The sequence below is a fragment of the Neoarius graeffei genome, chromosome 25 (assembly GCF_027579695.1).
Source record: "Neoarius graeffei isolate fNeoGra1 chromosome 25, fNeoGra1.pri, whole genome shotgun sequence".
Taxonomy (NCBI): domain Eukaryota; kingdom Metazoa; phylum Chordata; class Actinopteri; order Siluriformes; family Ariidae; genus Neoarius; species Neoarius graeffei.
Window position 1 is genome coordinate 29,676,402 of NC_083593.1, and position 21,351 is coordinate 29,697,752.

At 42.9% G+C, this 21,351-nt stretch overlaps 1 protein-coding gene across 1 annotated transcript in view; it reads left to right on the forward strand.

Moving 5' to 3' along the window:
- Nucleotides 1-21,351, forward strand: part of opcml (opioid binding protein/cell adhesion molecule-like) — a 354,049-nt gene that overhangs the window by 330,798 nt on the left and 1,900 nt on the right. Inside the window, exons 4-6 of the mRNA XM_060908985.1 lie at nucleotides 7,336-7,470; nucleotides 7,577-7,697; nucleotides 11,625-11,776. Of these exons, the coding sequence (XP_060764968.1) occupies nucleotides 7,336-7,470; nucleotides 7,577-7,697; nucleotides 11,625-11,776 (408 nt within the window). The remainder of the gene's footprint in view (nucleotides 1-7,335; nucleotides 7,471-7,576; nucleotides 7,698-11,624; nucleotides 11,777-21,351) is intronic.

Consider the following 21,351-nt stretch of genomic DNA (forward strand, 5'->3'; position numbering starts at 1 on the left):
TGCAGCATGTGTATTTCCTGCCACAGTATGTGAGCTGCACACAGAAGAGCTAATATCATTAATATCATGTTTGTTCAGCAAAATTTACAACCCACCTACAGTTCAAAATCCACACAAGTGACCTGAAACTAGCCCAAAATGTTGGGCATTGGTTAAGGAAGACACAATTTTTTCTGCTTTTTCTCTTTGTTTTCAGAAATTCATTACATGTATTTCTGATTATTTAGAAGAAGAAGCCTTTATTTGTCACATGTACACGAGCACTGGGAAACTCCTCCTCTGCATTTAACCCATCTGAAGCACACACATGCACACACAAGCAATGAGCAGTTATGCTACAGCGCCCAGGGAGCAGCTGGGGGTCAGGTGCCTTGCTCAAGAGTACTTCATCCATGATACATTCACTCAACTCCCCTCACGTTTTTCCTGCCAATCCTGGGAATTGAACCAGGGACCTAATGGGCCCAAGGCTGCTTCTCTAACCTTCAGACCATGGCTGCCCCCACAGCCATCTTTTTATTTGTTATGAAACAAGATCTTGATGGCTTTCCTGTCATTTATAAATTACAAATTGATAAATCAACAGACAGATGAGCTATTTGCTGCTTTGCCTCCATTTACAATGTTCATAGAGAGTGATTACTGCCCCTGTGGGCCGTTATAAGTACATTTCCCATTATGCAAAATAATAACTGTGTGGTACTAAACGGTAAAATTACCCATGATTATGCAAAATCAAGAAAGACAACTAAATCAAATGTAACATGGGCTTAGATCAGTCAAATAGCAACATTTTTAAAAAAAAATCTTTGGTCACTCAAAGGAGGTAATTAGTAAGTCGGTTGAATTTAAAATGTATGAAGTTGTTAATTAAGACTTTATGAAAATGAATATTTGTCGAACAGCTGATGTACATGTTGAGGCTCAGCCCCATCTGCCCCTATGGACAAGCCGCTACTCTCCAGAATGCATTTGCATTTAGCAAAATTGTTGAAAATTACAAAATATGTAGACCTAGAAAAAGGTTTTCCTGTTGTTCTCCTCTCAAGTCAACCTTAAAGTGCCATTCCACCATTGGATGTATTCTTTGGCATAAAATACAATATATTTTATGACAACATGACTAGACAGAGAAATCTTTTAGCTTCAAAATGATATATCAAACATAATTTTTTGACAACGACAAGTATATTAATTTTGCGACCAAAGTCACCTACCCTTTTAATTTCCGCGCGGTAGTGAAACGTGATGTCATCGGCAGGTTCCCCTTCTTGTGTACCACGTGTCGGTCTATTTTTAGTCCAGGAAACCCCCAAAGTGAGAGTCGTTTCTCTTCGTATATGGGGGCCAAAAAAATTGCGAAAAATTTTGAGTTAATCTTTCAGTTAGCTAGATTTATTGGTATTAGCTAGATTTATTGGTATTATTTTTATCGCGTTCTATCTGCCATTGCTGATAATATGTGCCACGTCACACGTCACGTGGTACACAAGAAGGGGAACCTGCCGATGACATCACGCGCGGAAATTAAAAGGGTAGGTGACTTTGGTCGCAAAATTAATATACTTGTCGTTGTCAAAAAATTATGTTTGATATATCATTTTGAAGCTAAAAGATTTCTCTATCTAGTGATACCATTTATATATGTTGTCAAAATATATTGTATTTTATGCCAAAGAATACATCCAATGGTGGAATGGCACTTTAAAGGTTCTGTGTTGAACTGTACAACAGGCAGTTTCCATTTCAGAAAAGTGTAGGTACAACACACAGTCCCTTTAAGAAACTACATTTCCCATCAGCCAACTTCCGCGTTGACCTATGTCACGCCTGGGTGGGATCACCAACGTCAAATCCTCCAGGAAGCCATAAGTAACCTGGAAACTCCTAGCTCTCTCTCTTTTCCGTCTGGACCAGCCGTCTGCAGGCACAAAGAGATCCGCTCGGCCGAGCAAACCCAGATAAAGACGTCTTTCTAACAAGAATCAGAATTTAGCACTTTTCTTTTACTTACCTTTGGCCACGGTAAACTCTAGAATCGCACGATTTTGATTCAGATTGAGATATAACCGGTTTCATTTGTTCCTTATAAATACATACGACTGCTGCCCAAGCAGTTCATTTAAAGTTAGAAGCGACCGGCTCCTTCTAACAAAGCGCTGTGCACATTGCTTGATCAGAGACTTTTTTTCATCATGAGCGACCATGCGTCGGACCAAGAAATTCTCTGCGCTTCACGGAGGCCTCCACAACTGTGAAACTCCAAAAGTCTCGGAACATCTTCTCATAATCTTGCGGAGAGGCAAGATACTGAAGTAAGATTGGCATTTTTGGGCAAATTAGTCTTAGGAATTAGCTTATGAAGTAGTGTGAATTTAAACTCAGGAACTGTTTAAGTGTGCACACTGATTTTTTTTGTGTTCCATAGTTGTTCTATGTTCTCTCAGTCGTTTGTTTAATAGATAAGGTTTTGCATGCTCTCTATTTCCTTGCTAACACTTTTAATTTCATTATTTACACATATTTTGACCTCATCAAGATTTCAGTGAATTTGGCAATGTTATAAGCTAGTGGATTAGCTGCTACGGCTAATTCTTTTGTCTCATTAGCATCTAGGGCTAATTGTATTGTCTCAAGGGACCACGAGGCCTCACCACGTGGTCACACTCACCCAGAGTTAATTCTTTTGTTTAGGCCACCCTCCACCACGTGGACACAAACACATCTTAGCTAACAACCAAAGCTAACTCTTTTGTTCTACTTAGAAACACGTGGCCATGACCCCCACACTTCAGATAACACACACAAACACACACACACATACCTCAGATAAGATTCCAATCACTCTTACACATCACTCTCACACACACACTGTTTGCTGAAGATTTCAATTGCTATTATTCATTTTTTATCTTTGTTATACTAAATTCAATTATTATTGAAACTGTGTGTGTTTATTTGTTGTACCGATATTGTTGAAGTACCCAATCTCAAAAGAATTCCAAGGTGCATATGAGTTATGTAATATGGTAAGTGATCATAATAATTTGGAATATACCATAATTTAGCTGTTTGGTAATTTATTATTAAGCACCAAAATTTATGGTATTATTTAATGAGACTGATTTAATGATTTAATGAGATTGATCACTTAATTACCACTTGCACCTACAAAAGATTTAAAGTCGAACCAATGCAGAAAGCCAGAACCATTAAGCATCTAAAGAACCCTTTTTCTAAGAGTGAGTGTCTATGGTAATTAATATGAGTGTGTTTGCCTGTGTTAGTCCAGTCCGTTTACTGGCCATAAAGGTAAATGTCCGAGGATAATATTCTGCACGCTGCATAAAACTGGGCCTCATGAAATCTTCAGTTAACCACAAAGTCATATTCCTCTCTCTTCTATTTCATGTCAGCTCAAAATTACAGAAATGAGTAATTTGGTTAGATAAGCATAATTACCCCGCTATATCACACCACCCCCAAGGCCATGGTATTATGAGAGTAGAAATACCAACTTACATCCACTGCTCAACCTTTAAAATGTGTGTGTGTGTGTGTGTGTGTGTGTGTGTGTGTGTGTGTGTGTGTGTGTGTGTGTGTGAGAGAGAGAGAGAAAATTTATTGGTGATTTAATGAGAGATTTTTAATGTAAAAATGTTGTTGTGTGTTGACATTTGCTCTGCCTGGGGATAGGTTACGTGTTATTGAAGGTGAAACGGTCTCAGTTGGCAATGCAATATATTAAAAGTACAGTACCTGTTCAGTGCTATAATGTACTAGTAAACCGTTTGATTATACAATGTACAATACTTTTGATCCTGTGTTTTAACTGACCAGCCCTAATCTGACATTGCATTCTGCTTATAAGCAGATGAACTTGTGTGTGCTAACTGGTTTCAGATGAGTGAGACACATGCAGTGTCTCAAGCAGCAAGTTCACAAATAAATTAAACAAATATCACAATCTCAACATTTGGAAAAGACAAGCTCTAAGAGTGACATTCAGACTGTTGATGATTTTTTTATTCCTTTTTATCTGTCATATAAGAATTACAGAGAATGTACAAAGATAAACACAGATTACATCACACCAAGTGAAAAACAAAAATATGGCATACAGGGTGGGTTTCAAAAGATACATTTCACTCGTCACTGGTTGCTTCCTTCAAAATGAGTGTAATCTTTGTGCTGCCTTAATGGCTTGTCTTCATTAATTACAAGCCAAGAAGCCTTTATTTGTCACACATACACTCAAGCACAGACTTAAGCACATAGTGAAATTTAACATCTGCATGTAACCCATCTGAAGCAGTGAACACACACATGCACACACAAGTGAGCAATGAGCTCACACACATACCCAGAACAATGGGCAGCTATGCTACAGCTGCCTGGGGAGCAGTTGGGGCCCAACTTGAGCCCATCCTCAGGCCATGGCTGCCCCTTGTTAACCTAACCGCATCTCTTTGAACTGTGGGGGAAACTGGAGCACCCAGAGGAAACCCACGCAGACACAAGGAGAACATACAAACACCACACAGAAAGGCCCCTCTTGGCTGCTGGGCTCAAACCCAGAACCTTCTTGCTGTGAGGCAACACTTATACCACTGTGCCGCCCAGAGTGGTTCATTGCTTAAGCCTGTTTATACCTAAGTTATACCATTTGTGGAAAATATTATTTTTTTTAAGCTGTTATGCCAATAAAAAACTATCCCCCTCTGAGTCTGTGTAAAGGTAAAAGAGTTGCTGTTGCACCATAAACAGAGGCAGGGATTTTTCCTATGGGTGTTCTTAACAGGTCTGACAATACACCTTCCCAAAATTGGTTGATTGGTTGAGCCCCAAAACATGTTTAACATAAAAGTAAGTTCTAGTAGCATTAGCATTACATACAGTATAGTACAATAAGAAGTAGAAACCCTAACTATTTTATGTTGTAAGTATGGCACAGAATATGTCCTATATATGCTTTATATGGTACAGAATTATGCCCTATGTAAGCAGTGGTTAGCACTGTTATCTGGCAGCAACAAGGTTCTGATTTTGAACCTTGGGCTGACAGGGTCCTTTCTGTATGGAGTCTGCATGTTTTCCCCATGCCTGCATGGGTTTCCTCTGGATGAGCTGGTTTCCTCACACTGTCCAAAAATATGCAGGTTAGGTCAGCTGGTTCCTCTAATTTGCCCATAGGTGTGAATGTGAGTGTGAATAGCTGTTCGTGTCTCTGTGTTAGCCCTATGATAGATTGGCGACCTGCCCAGGCTGTACCCCAGCTCTCACCCAAAGTTAGCTGGGATTGGCTCCAAGATCCCCCTCATGACCCTGACAGATAGGCAGTATAGATAATGGATGGATGAATAGTTGATTAGCTAGATTTTTCAGAGGTTGTGTTTAAGTTAGGCCACATAGTATTCCAGTTAAAACCCATCCACCAAGATACTGTAAATGCATGAGACTAGGCATAAACCATATAGTTACTGGACGTGAACTACTTGGGCTATCGCAGGGGACCATATACTGTAGGTTTTTAATCGCTGATCTCAGTCTGAGATATAAAAAGAATGATGTCCTGAGGAGAGTGAATTTTCCTTTTAAGTCTAAGAAATTACACAGACTCGAATCATTAAATGTAAACACATCTTCATCTCTCCAAGCAGGATATGTAAATGTAAACATGTCTTCATTTCCACCAGAAAGGAAATTTTGCTTATTCTAGTATAATGAATGGTATTTATATGAACCTTCCCATTATTTTATCAGCTGCCTATCAAGCCTTCAGCGCAGTAGTAATAATAGGACCAAATCTAAGCAAAAGACTCTTTTGGTTAAGACCAGTATACAGTAAATCCTGGAGTCTGTGGGATTTTGTCACAGTATCTTCAATTGAACAACAAGGAACTCTAGAACTAGTGTTCATGCAAATGGTCACAGCCCTCAAAAACATATGTAATATACTGTAACTTGAGTTCAGGCAAAGAGATACCTCCAGTTTGCTTATGATGCTCCAGTGCAGTACACCATATGCAGTACGTTTTTACCCCATATACATGTAGGTATCATGAAATTGGTTTCATTGACATATTGGTATGGAGGTTCTGATTTTGCACATTAGACTGTTATACCCAAATAAATAAATGAGTTGTAAATGGGGGATTGAGGAAGGTAGTTGTATTGATATAGCCAGAGCATTTAAACTTGACTTGACTTGACTTAATAGAGGAGTCAGCACGGGATAGGTCGAGGAGCACATCATCTGCAAATTGGGAGATATTCATTGCCATCCAGAGTTACAGGCTTTATAACCTTAAATAAAGTTGACCATAAATAATTCAATTCAGCCCTGTCAAAGGATTGACAAGCAACTCATGAAAAAATTGCAGCTGAATATGAGAAGAATTGGCAGCTCCTGGAACACGCAGGTTTTCAGAACAGTGCGTGTTATCAGCTGCAGAACGCCTTTTCATAAACCCAGTCTGGTCAGGAATAATGAATTAGCTTGTTCAATACCATTTCAGTATGGGTAGACAGAACTTAGACATATACTTTTAGATTGCTACATCTCATTATCTCTAGCCGCTTTATCCTTCTACAGGGTCGCAGGCAAGCTGGAGCCTATCCCAGCTGACTACGGGCGAAAGGCGGGGTACACCCTGGACAAGTCGCCAGGTCATCACAGGGCTGACACAGAGACACAGACAACCATTCAAACTCACATTCACACCTACGGTCAATTTAGAGTCACCAGTTAACCTAACCTGCATGTCTTTGGACTGTGGGGGAAACCGGAGCACCCGGAGGAAACCCACGCGGACACGAGGAGTACATGCAAACTCCGCACAGAAAGGCCCTCGCCGGCCCCGGGGCTCGAACCCAGGACCTTCTTGCTGTGAGGCGACAGCGCTAACCACTACACCACCGTGCCGCCCCAGATTGCGACATATTAGAGAAATTGGACAAAAACTACTGCATTCCAATGGGCCATGATTTATTCTTAGCTTGCTGATGAAGACATGCAACAAACAGACACAAAAACTAGTGTGCAAACAGAGATGTAAATGCATCCACTTCAAAATAGCCAATGTTGCAAGAATGTTAGCTGACAAGCATCACAGCCTCGACATATATTTGTCAGGTTAGATGTTTTATTGAGTTTGGTTGTGTGATACAAACACTATGCAATGTTATGAATACTGGAATGTGCCATTCCCAATTATTTGTACCATTTGATATTGCATGTTTAAAAGCAGATACTTCTTTTGAGTCATCTATTCAACTTCACATTTTGAGTGGTGTTTCTTTAAATACACAAGAATGCTTGGATTTTTATCGCAGGTCGTAAATTCATCAGTGAGGGCGAGTATGTTGAGATGACTGCAATCACCAAAGAACAGTCTGGATCATATGAGTGCATCACTTCAAATGACATATCAACACCAGATGTGAGGACGGTACAAGTCACAGTAAACTGTAAGTCTGCTGTCAGTCTAACTGATATGAAAGAAATGCCTGTACATTCAGTAACACTGACACAGTCATTTATGATCATCATTAGTCTAGTGCATTCACCCCACAGATCCTCCAGTCATTTCACAAGCTCGCAGCACAGGAACTGCTGTTGGACAGAAAGGAGTGCTGCAGTGTGAAGCGTCAGCTGTTCCTCTTGCTGACTTTCAGTGGTACAAAGAAGAGCGTCGGTATGTTTTCTATTTTAAAAAGACAGTTTTGCAACACTGTTCCTAGCACTTCACAGTTAACAGTTAACAAGGACACATCAAATCATAGATCCAAGCAGCACCTTTGGGAATTTGTTGGTGTTCCAGAACAAGGCCATAGAGATTTGGGTTTAACTTTCAGGGAATTGAGCTGAATGCATGCTTTATTCTGGTTTTAACAGCAGTATTACAATGGACTTACTTCCAATTGTAAAAGAAACATGAATGCAAAGAGAAAAGTAGGCATTGCAATGTACAACCCCAAGTCCAAAAAAAGTTGGGACATTGTGCATGTAAATCAGAAGTAAAAACAGAATGCAAATCATGCATTCATAGCAATGATTTGCTAATCATGGAAACCCAAATTTTCATTTAAAATAGGTAAAAGGCATGTCAAAGGTTGAAACTGAGACCCCGTCCACACGTAGCCGGGTATCTGCTAAATCGAAGATATTTTTCTAAGTTTTGGCCTGTCATCCACATGAAAACACATCAAAAACGAATATTTAAAAAACTCCGGGCAAAGTGAAGATTTTTGAAAACTCCGTGTATGCCTTTTCGTGTAGACAGAGATAACCGGAGTTTTGCGTTTTAGAACGTCACAATCTGCGCCAAAAAAATGACAACAAATCTGCCCTGATGTCAAACGTGCAACCTTTGTTTACTGCAGAAGCCAGATTAAGCATGGACAAAGAGTAATGGATCGGAGTAGTGCCTTGAAAGCGTTAATTATTGTGCAGGTGCTATTCTGATGTGATTAGGGGGAGGATTTGGGGAAATAATGCCATCTACAGGTTTGGAATGCTTATGAATGTGATTGAAAACGCAGATGTTCGGTTATGTGTGGAAGGGATTTTTTTCGAAGACGAGGTGGTGTGGATAAAACATTTTTATAAACGGAGGGGGGGAAAATGTTCGGTTTTAAAAATACCTGGCTACGTGTGTACATGGCCTGAGAAATGCTATTGGTTTGTTCTTTTTTTTTTTTTTAATATATGCTCATTTTGAATTTGATGCCAGCAGCATATTTCAAAAAAGTTGGGACGGGGTAACAAAAGACTGGAAAAGTTGCACAAAAAGAATAGAAAAAAGCGAGGTTTTAATGATGTGAACATTAACTGAAGCTCTTAATGTGTAATGTGCATGATTTTATGCATTGCAATGCTGCCACATGGTTGGCTGATTGGAAAATTGTATGAATGTCAGAACAACTGACCAGTGAGTGGTAAATACATGTGAGATATCTGTGTGTGCACAACACATGAAGGTAAGTGCTCTTAGGCTGAGTTTCTGAAGAAAATAGTAAAGAAAAATAATGTTCTAATCATACTCAATTAAATGCATAAAGGTATGCTTTTCCGCCACAATGAACTACATAGACAAGTATGTGTTAAGTGATGCCCTAGGCATTCACCCACCTCACATTTCAAAATGTGAATCCAATGTAAAGCTCTCCCTGTGAGTACTGTTACACGTTTTTAAATTTACATTTTGAGATTTGAGGTGGGTGAATTGCAGCAAGTCTAATTCACAATGAAGCAATTTCAAGACATGTGTACTATGTAGGATAGCAATGTTGTATAAATGAAAACAAGGAACAAGTAAGGGAAAAGGAAATACAGAAGATGTACACAACAAAACAAGCACATTTTTATAGTTTTACTGGACAAATAGCAGTTGTATATACCAAAGCCTGGAATGGAGCTGAAAAGGGTTTAGTATTAACAAAATCCACTGTAGATTGGTACCAAAATCCAGAATTGTGACACCCAAAGGCATTTTTGAGACAAAGTCGGCAAACAGTCTTATTTTGTCAATTTGGGTGTGCCGAATTCAAATCTGCAATATGCCGAGCTCTATTTGACCTCTGTTGACCTCTAGAGGTCATTGAACTTTGGGCCTGTAAACGTCTCAGCTGAACCCAGTTTCTCAGCTTTCTAAGGAATGAAATGTACTAAAATGATTAATGAAGTTAGCAAATGGCCTTGTTTGTTAAATGTTTGGGTGCTGAATTCATTTTTCATTTGTAAAACGACATATGACCTCTGATAACCTCAAGGTCATTAAACTTGGCCTATAGGCCTATGCATTTAACGGCATTTTTAAACTGACTTTACTCCCCCAAAAAGAATATGAACAGACAAAAAACAAATAGAAAGTAACAAATACAACATTAAATGCCAGTCCATGTACATGTGACTTACTTTTCACAATGAGAATGCCTAGGCGATCACCTTACATAACATTGCATTACATTTAGCGGTTATTGTTTATACAAAGCTACTGAAAAAAGGACAGATTCAGCAGCATACAAAATGTGGGGGCATACAGGGTATACAGGTTAATCAGGGTTAGTAATATGAGTTTTTTTCTTTGTTCTTTGTTTTTTGTTTTGTTTTAAACGGGGTAAAGCCTTTACAAAAAACAAACAACAAAGAAAAAAACTCTCATATATACTAACCCTGATTAACCTGTGTACCCTGTATGCCCCCACATTTTGTATGCTGCTGAATCTGTCCTTTTTTCAGTAGCTTTGTATAAACAATAACCGCTAAATGTAATGCAATGTTATGTAAGGTGATCGCCTAGGCATTCTCATTGTGAAAAGTAAGTCACATGTACATGGACTGGCATTTAATGTTGTATTTGTTACTTTCTATTTGTTTTTTGTCTGTTCATATTCTTTTTGGGGGAGTAAAGTCAGTTTAAAAATGCCGTTAAATGCATAGGCCTATAGGCCAAGTTTAATGACCTTGAGGTTATCAGAGGTCATATGTCGTTTTACAAATGAAAAATGAATTCAGCACCCAAACATTTAACAAACAAGGCCATTTGCTAACTTCATTAATCATTTTAGTACATTTCATTCCTTAGAAAGCTGAGAAACTGGGTTCAGCTGAGACATTTACAGGCCCAAAGTTCAATGACCTCTAGAGGTCAACAGAGGTCAAATAGAGCTCGGCATATTGCAGATTTGAATTCGGCACACCCAAATTGACAAAATAAGACTGTTTGCCGACTTTGTCTCAAAAATGCCTTTAACTCCTTAAATAAGCACTTTTTTGAATTTTGGTACCAGTCTACTGGTGGTTAGTGAAGCTTTTGAATATTTTTGGTTAAACTTACAAATGTGTTCAAGTTAAATACTTTAGAATTAGAAAATCAAAGGCTGCATCCGAATACTCATACTTCCATACTATCAGTATGCAAAAAGCAATACTGTCAGGGTGTCTGAATACTCAGTAGGCACTTAACTGTCGTTGAAGGGTACCTGGATGATATACTGCATCTGTAGTATGCAAACGCACCACACAGCACTACACTACACTACACGACACTATGATATCCCATAATTCAGCTGGAGCATCTGAATAACTGAAGAAGAATTCCCCCGGGGAAAATAGATAGAAAATGACTGTCTAAAATAAAGCCGGTTGGTGCAGCAGTGTACAGATGTATCAGGAATTGTTGAAACATTTCTGTTTTTTGGCAGTCCATTTTTTTTTTTTGTAGCACACATATATATATAATCTGTGAACATCCAGGTCAGAGGATGTCCTTGCTTGCCTACTTATCGAATGTACTCCAGTCATGGTTGGGTACTTAACCATCGTTAGGACATACTGAGAATTTGGATGCAGCCTAAGTAATATGTAAATGTACGTGAACAGAGAAATGACTTTATTTAATTGGGATTTAAAAAAAGATAGATCTAACTGGAAAAAGTAAATCTGAACATATTTGTCTCACAGTTTATGCTAACATTCTAGCATCCAAAAGTCATGTTCAAAAACTGGTAGCATCCATGTGAGAGCTCATTATAAACAGTGTACTGACTGACTTGAAAGAAATGAAAATTTCTGTTCAGTACTTCATTAACTGACCAGAGAATGACCTTGTTCTTTGCAGCCTTTTCAATGGACTCAATGGAGTCAAAATCGAAAACAAAGGTAAACAGTCCATGTTGATATTTTTCAACGTGTCTGAGGAGGACTATGGAAACTACACATGTGTAGCCATGAACACGCTGGGAATCACAAATGCAAGCATAATCCTGTACGGTAAGGAAATTTATGTAGTAATATAAATCCATTTATATCTAGTCATTGCTTCATTTCACGAAAGCAATACATATTAACATGCAAAATTAATGTCATGATGAAAACAGGAATGCTAACAACTGAGGCTGATTTCAAATGTGTGAAAAAAGTTACAACTGCAAAGCTTATCATTTGGCCTATGTGTATATTTAAGATAATGTATAACTGAAAAATGTTGTGTTTTTTAACATATTATACCAAAAAATGTTCACCCTAAATAAGCTCAAAGCAGATATAAATTTCTGGCTTTATAATTTTGATACTTTTAAGCATTTTATATTTTGGTGTAAAATTTCTCACATGTATTCAGTTAGAAGTAAATAACACATTGCTGGAAAAAAGGCAGCTAAAGTCCTATAATTGCAAAGTCTCAATAAGACTTATTTGACTTTAAAGTGCATATCCTGGACCAAATTTTATATATATGATAAAATGTCCCTTTACACACTCATCCAGAAGGGTAATTTTGCACAAGGCCATCTGTCTACAGCAGAAAAAAATAAAATAACAAAACGCGTCTGGAAAAATCCCAAGGGAGTCTGGAGCCAGATTCGTGACATCACCTGCGGAAGCGCCAGCAGGCTGCGAGAGCTTGCATGGCTTCAGTGCACAGCCTGTGTAGACCAAGTTTAGCAGCGAGCGATTTTGCATTGAAATATAGAATTGTCACCTGAGCGCAATGTTACTTCACCTTTGGATGAAGAATGTAATGTTGCTACACCCTCCTACGATACACCTGTGTAGTAATCCCCGATGTGGGTGGAGCACAGAAGCACGGCAGGCGAGAGTTCGTGTTTACACAAACGCACTTTTATTGAGCTTTTCAGCTTTCTTTCTTTCTTTCTTTCTTTCTTTCTTTCTTTCTTTCTTTCTTTCTTTCACGCACTCACTCACTCACTCATTCACACAAGTGCTGTGGTCAGGGGCCTTCTTCTCTCCTTTCCCCCTCCCTTTATACTCCATCCCTGCAACAAACACACACACACACACACACACACACACACAAATTGACATCAGGTGTAATGACCTAGCCACTTACCTTCCCCAACCCCGCCCTCCATTCAGAGACTGCTGCTTGGCCACGCCCCCGCTGCCACATACCCCCACCGCCCGACTCAGGCTGGGGAGCCATCCGGCCTGAAGCTGACTCCCCCCCCGACGGGACAGGAAGTCCGCCGCCACCATCTGTGCCCCCGGCCTGTGGATCACCTCGAACTTGAATGGCTGGAGAGTGAGATACCAACGGGTGATCCGCGCATTGGCATCCTTCATGCGGTGCAGCCACTGGAGGGGCGCGTGGTCCGAACAGAGAGTGAAAGGGCGCCCCAGCAGGTAGTATCGGAGGGTGAGGACCGCCCACTTGATGGCGAGAAACTCCTTTTTAATTGTGCTGTACTTGCTCTCGCGCATCGACAGCTTTCAGCTGATGTACAGCACTGGGCGCTCCTCACCCTCCACCTCCTGGGACAAAACGGCCCCCAGCCCCCTGTCCGATGCATCAGTCTGCAAAATAAAGGGGAGAGAGAAGTCAGGGGAGTGTAAAAGTGGCCCCCCACACAGTGCAGCTTTTACCTCCGAGAAGGCCTGTTGGCATTGCTCCATCCACTGGACCGGATCTGGAGCCCCCTTTTTAGTGAGGTTGGTTAGCGGGCTGGTGACGTCCGAATAGTTAGGTATAAACCTACGATAATAGCCAGCCAGCCCCAAGAACCGCCTTACCTCCTTTTTGGTCTTGGGCCTCAGGCAGGCCGCAATCGCTGCAGTCTTGTTAATTTGGGGACGCACCTGCCCATGACCCAAGTGGAACCCCAGATACCATACTTCCACCCGCCCAATCGCACACTTCTTCGGGTTAGCTGTGAGGCCCACTCGCCTCAGCGACTTTAGAACAGTCCTCAGGTGTTCCAAGTGCCGTGGCCAGTCATGACTGTAGATGATTATGTCATCTAGATAGGCGGCCACGTAGGCAGCATGAGGGCAGAGGACCGTGTCCATAAGCCGCTGGAATGTAGCAGGCACCCCAAACAACCCAAAGGAGAGCGTGACAAATTGGTGTAACCCAAACGGTGTGGAAAAGGCCATTTTCTCTTGGGATAGAGGAGTCAAGGGGATCTGTCAATATCCCTTGGTTAGATCCAGTGTCGAGTAAAAGCGAGCAGCGCCTAACCGATCAAGCAACTCATCAATGCGAGGCATTGGGTGCGTGTCAAATTTAGACACCACGTTGACCTTTCTATAGTCCACACAGAACCGGACCGACCCATCAGTCTTGGGAACCACGGGGGCGTCGTGGCTCAGGTGGCTAAGGCGCCATACCATAAATCCGGGGACCCGGGTTCGATTCCGACCTGAGGTCATTTCCCGATCCCTCCCCGTCTCTCTCTCCCGATCATTTCCTGTCCTGTCTCTACACTGTCCTATCCAATAAAGGTGAAAAAGCCCCCAAAAAAAATCTTTAAAAAAAAAAAAAAAAAAAGTCTTGGGAACCAGGACCACTGGGCTGCTCCAGTCGCTGTGGGACTCCTTGATTATGCCCATTTCAAGCATGGCCTTGAGTTCATCCCGAACCACCTTTTTCTTGTGTTCGGGCAAGCGGTAAGGGCGGCTACGCACTACCACCCCCGGGGGCATTTCGATGTGGTGTTCTATGAGGTGGGTACGGCCCGGAAGGGGCGAGAACATGTTGGAAAATTCCTTCTGCAACCTGGCTACCTCCGTGAGTTGGGTCGGCGAGAGGTGGTCTCCACAAGGGACCAGAGCGGCCTGCGATGTTATCCTTTTTACCTCCGGCCCCAGCTCAGCCTTCTCTGGGACTACCAACGCCACAGGGACCCCCTCATTCCAGCGTTTTAAAAGGTTGAGGTGGTAGACGTGCAGTGCCCCGCCCCTATCCGTTCACTTTACCTCATAGTCGACGTCCCCGACTTGCTGTGTGACCTCGAAGGGCCCTTGCCACTTGGCGACTAATTTAGAACTCGACGTGGGCAATAATACGAGTACTTTTTCTCCCGGCGTGAATTCTCTAAGGCGCGTGCCCCTGTCATACAGCCGGCTTTGACATTCGTGTGCCTGTCGTAAATTCTCCTGGGTTAATTGCGTGAGGGTGTGGAGTTTTGTGCACAGGTCAAGAATGTACTGGATTTCATTTTTACTCGGTGAAGGTCCCTCCTCCCAATTTTCCCGTAGCACATCCAGAATGCCACGTGGCTTATGCCCATATAATAATTCGAATAGAGAAAACCCTGTGGAGGCTTGCGGGACCTCTCGTACTGCGAACAACAGGGGTTCGAGCCATTTATCCCAATTACGCGCATCTTCACTAACGAATTTACGGATTATGTTTTTGAGTGTCTGGTTGAATCGCTCTACTAATCCATCCATTTGTGGGTGATATACACTGGTGCGGATGGACTTAATCCCCAGTAACCCATACAGCTCGCGCAGTGTGCGTGACACAAACGAGGTGCCTTGGTCTGTCAGGATTTCTTTCGGAATCCCGACCTGGGAGATAACGCGGAAGAGCGCTTCCGCAATACTGCGTGCTGAGATGTTGCGGAGAGGCACTGCCTCTGGATATCGCGTTGCATAGTCCACCAGAACTAAAATAAAGCGATATCCCCGTGCTGACCGATCTAATGGCCCGACGAGATCCATCCCAATTCGCTCAAACAGGGTCTCGATTAGAGGAAGAGGGCGCAACAGCGCTTTTGGAGTGGCCGCGGGATTTACTAATTGGCATTCACAGCACGCCGCACACCACCGACGGCCATCCCCGCGAATCCCAGGCCAATAGAACCGGGCCATTATTCGGGCTAGTGTTTTGTCTTGCCCCAAGTGTCCAGCCATGGGATTAAAGTGAGCGGCATGGAATACGAGTTCCCTACGGCTCTTTGGGATTAACAACTGGGTTACTCGTTCCTTGGTTTGAGTGTCTTGCGTCACTCGGTACAATCTATCTTTAATAATGGCAAAATAGGGGAAGGTTGGTGCCATGCTTGGCTGAAGAGTTTGACCATCGATTACTCTCACTTGGTCAAACGCATGCCACAGAGTCTCGTCTCGCGACTGCTCTAACTGGAAATCTCCAAGAGAATCCCTGAGAGAGGGAGGAGGAGCAGGCTGCTCCTCACTCTGATGCGGTGTTGACGCGGACGGCTCTGTGACAGCTTCTCCAGCCAATGCCACACCAGGATCTTCCCGTGACCTTCTAGGGCAGGACCCACTGCGTGTTAAATACTCCATTAATTCTTTAAATCCCAGCCAATCAGTACCCAAGATCAACGAGTGGGTAAGACGAGGATTAACCGCCGCCTTCATCTTATGCGTTTGGCCCCGGAATAGAATATGGACATACACTAGAGGGTAATGGTGAACATCCCCGTGCACACACAACACTTTCACCGCTTGTGCTCCCCCCAATGCCTCACCTTGCACCAGGCGTTGGTGAATTGAGGTCTGATTACAACTGGAATCCACCAAAGCGTGCTATGTACCCCCTTGAATACTCACTGGTACGCGATATGCTCCAGCCCGATCGGGGGCGGTTTCTGGCGCGTCGGGGATCTGGATGACAGCCCCCACCTCCCTTGCGGGGCTCTGATTCGGGAGACGCTCCGATTCCCCGCCGCGCCAGCACGCCGGCCCAGGCTTTCCCTCTGCACTGGTGTTATGGGTGTCACTCACCTGAGGGGGAGACAACACAGACACAGAAGAAGGAGATGGGAGGACACCACGGGTGCGACGGGCCGGCTGGGGAGGAGCCAGCTGCCACCTTCGTGGCAGGGGAACGGGGTGGGGAGGGGGACCAGAGACAGGAGAGAGAGAGGGAGAGAGAGAGGGGTAAGAGAAGCGAGGGGAGGCACCTCGTCTGCCTGCCGTCAGAGCCGCCTCCAGATGGTCCTCCGCCAGCTCGATGGCTCGTTCCAGCGACACCGGGCGGTGACACTGGACCCATTCCGCCGTTCCTTCCGGAAGTTGAGAGGTGAACTGCTCCAGTGCCACCAGATCGATGATCTCCTTGGCGTCGCGGTCTTCCGCCCTCAGCCACCGCCAGCAGGCGTCCCGGAGTTGCTGGCCGAATGCAAATGGCCGGCCGACCTCCTCCAGTGTCAGCATCTGGAAGCGCTGACAGTGTTGCTCCGGGGAGCGGCCGAGCCGCTGCAGGATGGCTTTCCTCAGGTCCGCAAAAACCAGCTGGCTGTCAGGAGGGAGCTGCTGCACTGCGAGCTGCGCCTCACCAGTTAGGAGTGGGAGGAGGTGTGCCGCGCGCTGCTCCAGCAGCCACCCCCACGCCTCGGCTGTTTGCTCAAAGAGAGCGAGGAATGCTTCCGTATCGTCCTGCGGTCCCATCTTCGTGAGGGTGGCGGCAGCGGAGGTCGGCGGCCCTGCTGACGTGAGCCGGTGCCGGAACGCCTGGCGATCTTCCTGCTGGGCCAGCATCAAGGCTTCGAAGCGCTGCTGCTGCTCCTTCCGGAGGGTGATCAGCTCTTGATGCTGGTTCTGCTGGGCAGTAGCGAGGGCCAGGATGAGCTCTTTGAACGGGGAGGACTCCATAGGACGGTTTCCTTCTGTACTTCCCAGGTTTCGGCACCACTGTAGTAATCCCCGATGTGGGTGGAGCACAGGAGCACGGCAGGCGAGAGTTCGTGTTTACACAAACGCACTTTTATTGAGCTTTTCAGCTTGCTTTCTTTCTTTCTTTCTTTCTTTCTTTCTTTCTTTCTTTCTTTCTTTCTTTCTTTCACGCACTCGCTCACTCACTCATTCACACAAGTGCTGTGGTTGGGGGCCTTCTTCTCTCCTTTCCCCCTCCCTTTATACTCCATCCCTGCAACACACACACACACACACACACACACACACACACACACACACACACACACACACACACAAATTGACATCAGGTGTAATGACCTAGCCACTTACCTTCCCCGACCCCGCCCTCCATTCACAGACTGCTGCTTGGCCAAACCCCCACTGCCACAACCTGTTAACAATTTTAATAATTACGTGATAACCTTGAAGAAATTTGCAGAAAACCACCAGGTCGTTTTCTCATAAACAAACTAACGCTGACGTAGGATTCAGAGGGAGGCGTCCCGCACGTGACGTCACGGAAATCAATGTTTCCTGGGAAATCCAAATGCCAAGTTTTTTCAGAGGCGGACCAATTCACCTCAAATGGCTTGATTTCAACTGAACTTTTCTGGTATTGCGCAAGGTAAAATAAATTGCACAAAATGCAAAATGTGACAGATATTTGACCAAAGTTTAATATAAAATAGGAGAATTACATTGATCTTGCTCCTGAATTTACCCGTGATATGCACTTTAAAGAAAAATTACACCCTGAAACACATTAAATGTCTCATCTCATCTCATTATCTGTAGCTGCTTTATCCTGTTCTACAGGGTCGCAGGCAAGCTGGAGGCTATCCCAGCTGACTACGTGCGAAAGGCGGGGTACACCCTGGACAAGTCGCCAGGCCATCACAGGCACATTAAATGTGTTAATATAAAAATAATTGCGGTGTGTTTCGTGATTCTGGTGCTGTGTTTTCCTTATTCCTGTGAGAAGTTACAGTAGCTGCTGTCTGCTGTTGGGACATTGTTAGTGCCGTTACAATGGTGTATAGGGGGGAAAAAGACTGATCTCATAAATAAGGGAAAGCAGTCAAGATTTGCAGTTAGCTACTAAAAACAAAGTCAGTAAGTCATATTCATGAGTAAGCCACTTTAGATGTAGTAAAGACAGCAAATTGACTCAGAGAATCAGAATGCATTGCAGTTGTAGGATGCAGTTGCATTCAGTTACAGTGGTGATTGAAAGTTTGTTAACCCTTTAGAATTTTCAATATATCTGCATAAATATGACTTAAAACATAATCAGATTTTCACACAAGTCCTAAAAGTAGATAAAGAGAACCCAGTTAAACAAATGAGACAAAAATATTAGACTTGGTCATTTATTTATTGAGGAAAATGACCCAATATTACATATCTGTGAGTGGCAAAAGTATGTGAACCTCTCGGATTAGCAGTTCATTTGAAGGTGAAATTAGAGTCAGGTGTTTTCAATCAATGGGATGACAATCAGGTGTGAGTGGGCACCGTGTTTTATTTAAAGAACAGGGATCTATCAAGGTCTGATCTTCACAACACATGTTTGTGTATCATGGCACGAACAAAGGAGATTTCTGAGAACCTCAGAAGAAGTGTTGTTGATGCTCATCAGGCTGGAAAAGGTTACAAAACCATCTCTAAAGAGTTTGGACTCCACCAATCCACAGTCAGACAGATTGTGTACAAATGGAGGAAATTCAAGACCATTGTTACCCTCCCCAGGAGTTGTCAACCAACAAAGATCACTCCAAGAGCAAGGCATGTAATAGTCGGCAAGGTCACAAAGGGCCCCAGAGTAACTTCTAAGCAACCGAAGGCCTCTCTCACATTGGCTAATGTTAATGTTCATGAGTCCACCATCAGGAGAACACTGAACAACAATGGTGTGCATGGCAGTGTAGGTACAGTCCGCCATTTTGTGTCTAAGAACTACAACTCCCAGCCAACTTCCGCGTGACCTACTTCACGCCTGGGCGGGATCATCTACGTCAGTCCGCCATGAGTGCATAAGTCCAGGCGGAAGCTCCCAGCTCTTTGTCTCTTGCGTCCGGATTCCAAGGAATCTAGACGCATAAAGAGATGCTCTCAAACCCGAAAACACCTCTTTCTTGCAAGATCCATCATTCAGTGCGATTTCTTACCCTTGGCCAAGGTAAACTCTAGAGTCGCGCGATCTTTAAACTCAACCTGAGTTACAGCCTGTTTATTTGTATTAGAAGTGACGTCACGACTGCAGCCCAGGCAGTTAAAAGTTCAGAAGTGTTTGAATCCTTTTTAACTCAAAAGCGCTGTGCATATTATTCTCATCAGAGACTTTTCCTCACGAACGCTGAAGTTCGGACCAAGAATCCTCTGCTTCATGGAAACGACCGAAGTGATCCGCTGGACCAGGAAGCTCTCCGCGCTTTCTACACGAGCGGCTCACGTGCTTCATGAACAGCGAAGCTCTGCAACGGCGAACATCTTCTCAGAACTTTGCTAGAGGCAAGATATTGAGTAAAATATATTCGGGCATAAATTAAGATAGTCTTAGGAATTTAGCTTTTATTGAAATAGTGTGAATTTAAACCCAGGTTTATCTGTTACACTGTTAAACACGCAGCATGTTGAATTGATCTGTTTTGTTTTAATATCTCAATTAGATAGGCTGTGCATGTCTCTCTCTCTCTCTCTCTCTCTTATTCCTTACTAATATCCTCAATTTCATTCTTATTATACATTTTGACCTTATCAAGATTTCAGTGAATTTGATAATGTTATAAAGTAGGTGGAATTCCTTTGTCTCAAGGCAAATCACGGGGGGGCTCACCTTCCCCCCAACACCTCAGATAACATTCCACACACACCCTGGCTCTCCCTTTCACAGAACATTCCAAACTTTTATAGCCCTCTCACACCACACACACACACACACACATGCTCTTACACACATATATGACCATCATATTTGAATATATCTGCTGACATTATTCATTTTATTTTTATCTTTGTTATAATAAATTCATTTATTATCAAAGCGGTGTGTGTATTCATGTTGGTGTTCCAATATATCTGAAGTCCCCAATCTCTCAAAGAATTCAAAAAGGTGCAGATGATTTATGTAATATGGTAAGTGATCAATAATAATTTGGAAATATACCATAATTTAGCTGTTTGGTAATTTATCCAGGATTAATGAAACGATTCACTAAATGATTCACTCAATGATTCATTTGAATGATTCACCTGAATGATTCACCTGAATGATTCAGTTCAAACGATTCAATGAGACTGATTCTATGGTATAATTCAATTCAAATGAGTCAAATTAAATGATTCAATGGGATTGATTCAATATAATTATTAACCTTCAAATTTAATGAGACTGATTTAATGAGATTGATCACTTAATATTAATAGTAACTGTGATTGTACCTACAGCAGGGTTGCAAGGAGAAAGCCACTGCTCTCCAAAAAGTACATTGCTGCTCGTCTGCAGTTTGCTAAAGATCACATGGACAAGCTGTTTTGTGGTTGGATGAAACCAAACTAGAACGTTTTGGTTTAAATGAGAAGCATTATGTTTGGAAAAAGGAAAACACTGCATTCCAGCATAAGAACCTTATCCCACCTGTGAAAAATGGTGGTGGTAGTATCATGGTTTGGGCCTGTTTTGCTGCATCTGGGCCAGGACAGCTTGCCATCATTGATGGAACAATGAATTCTGAATTACACCAGCGAATTCTAAAGGAAAATGTCAGGACATCTGTCCATGAACTGAATCTCAAGAGAAGGTGGATCATGCAGCAAGACAGCGACCCTAAGCACACACAAGTCATTCTACCAAAGAATGGTTAAGGAAGAATAAAGTTAATGTTTTGGAATGGCCAAGTCAAAGTCCTGACCTTAATCCAATCAAAATGTTGTGGAAGGAC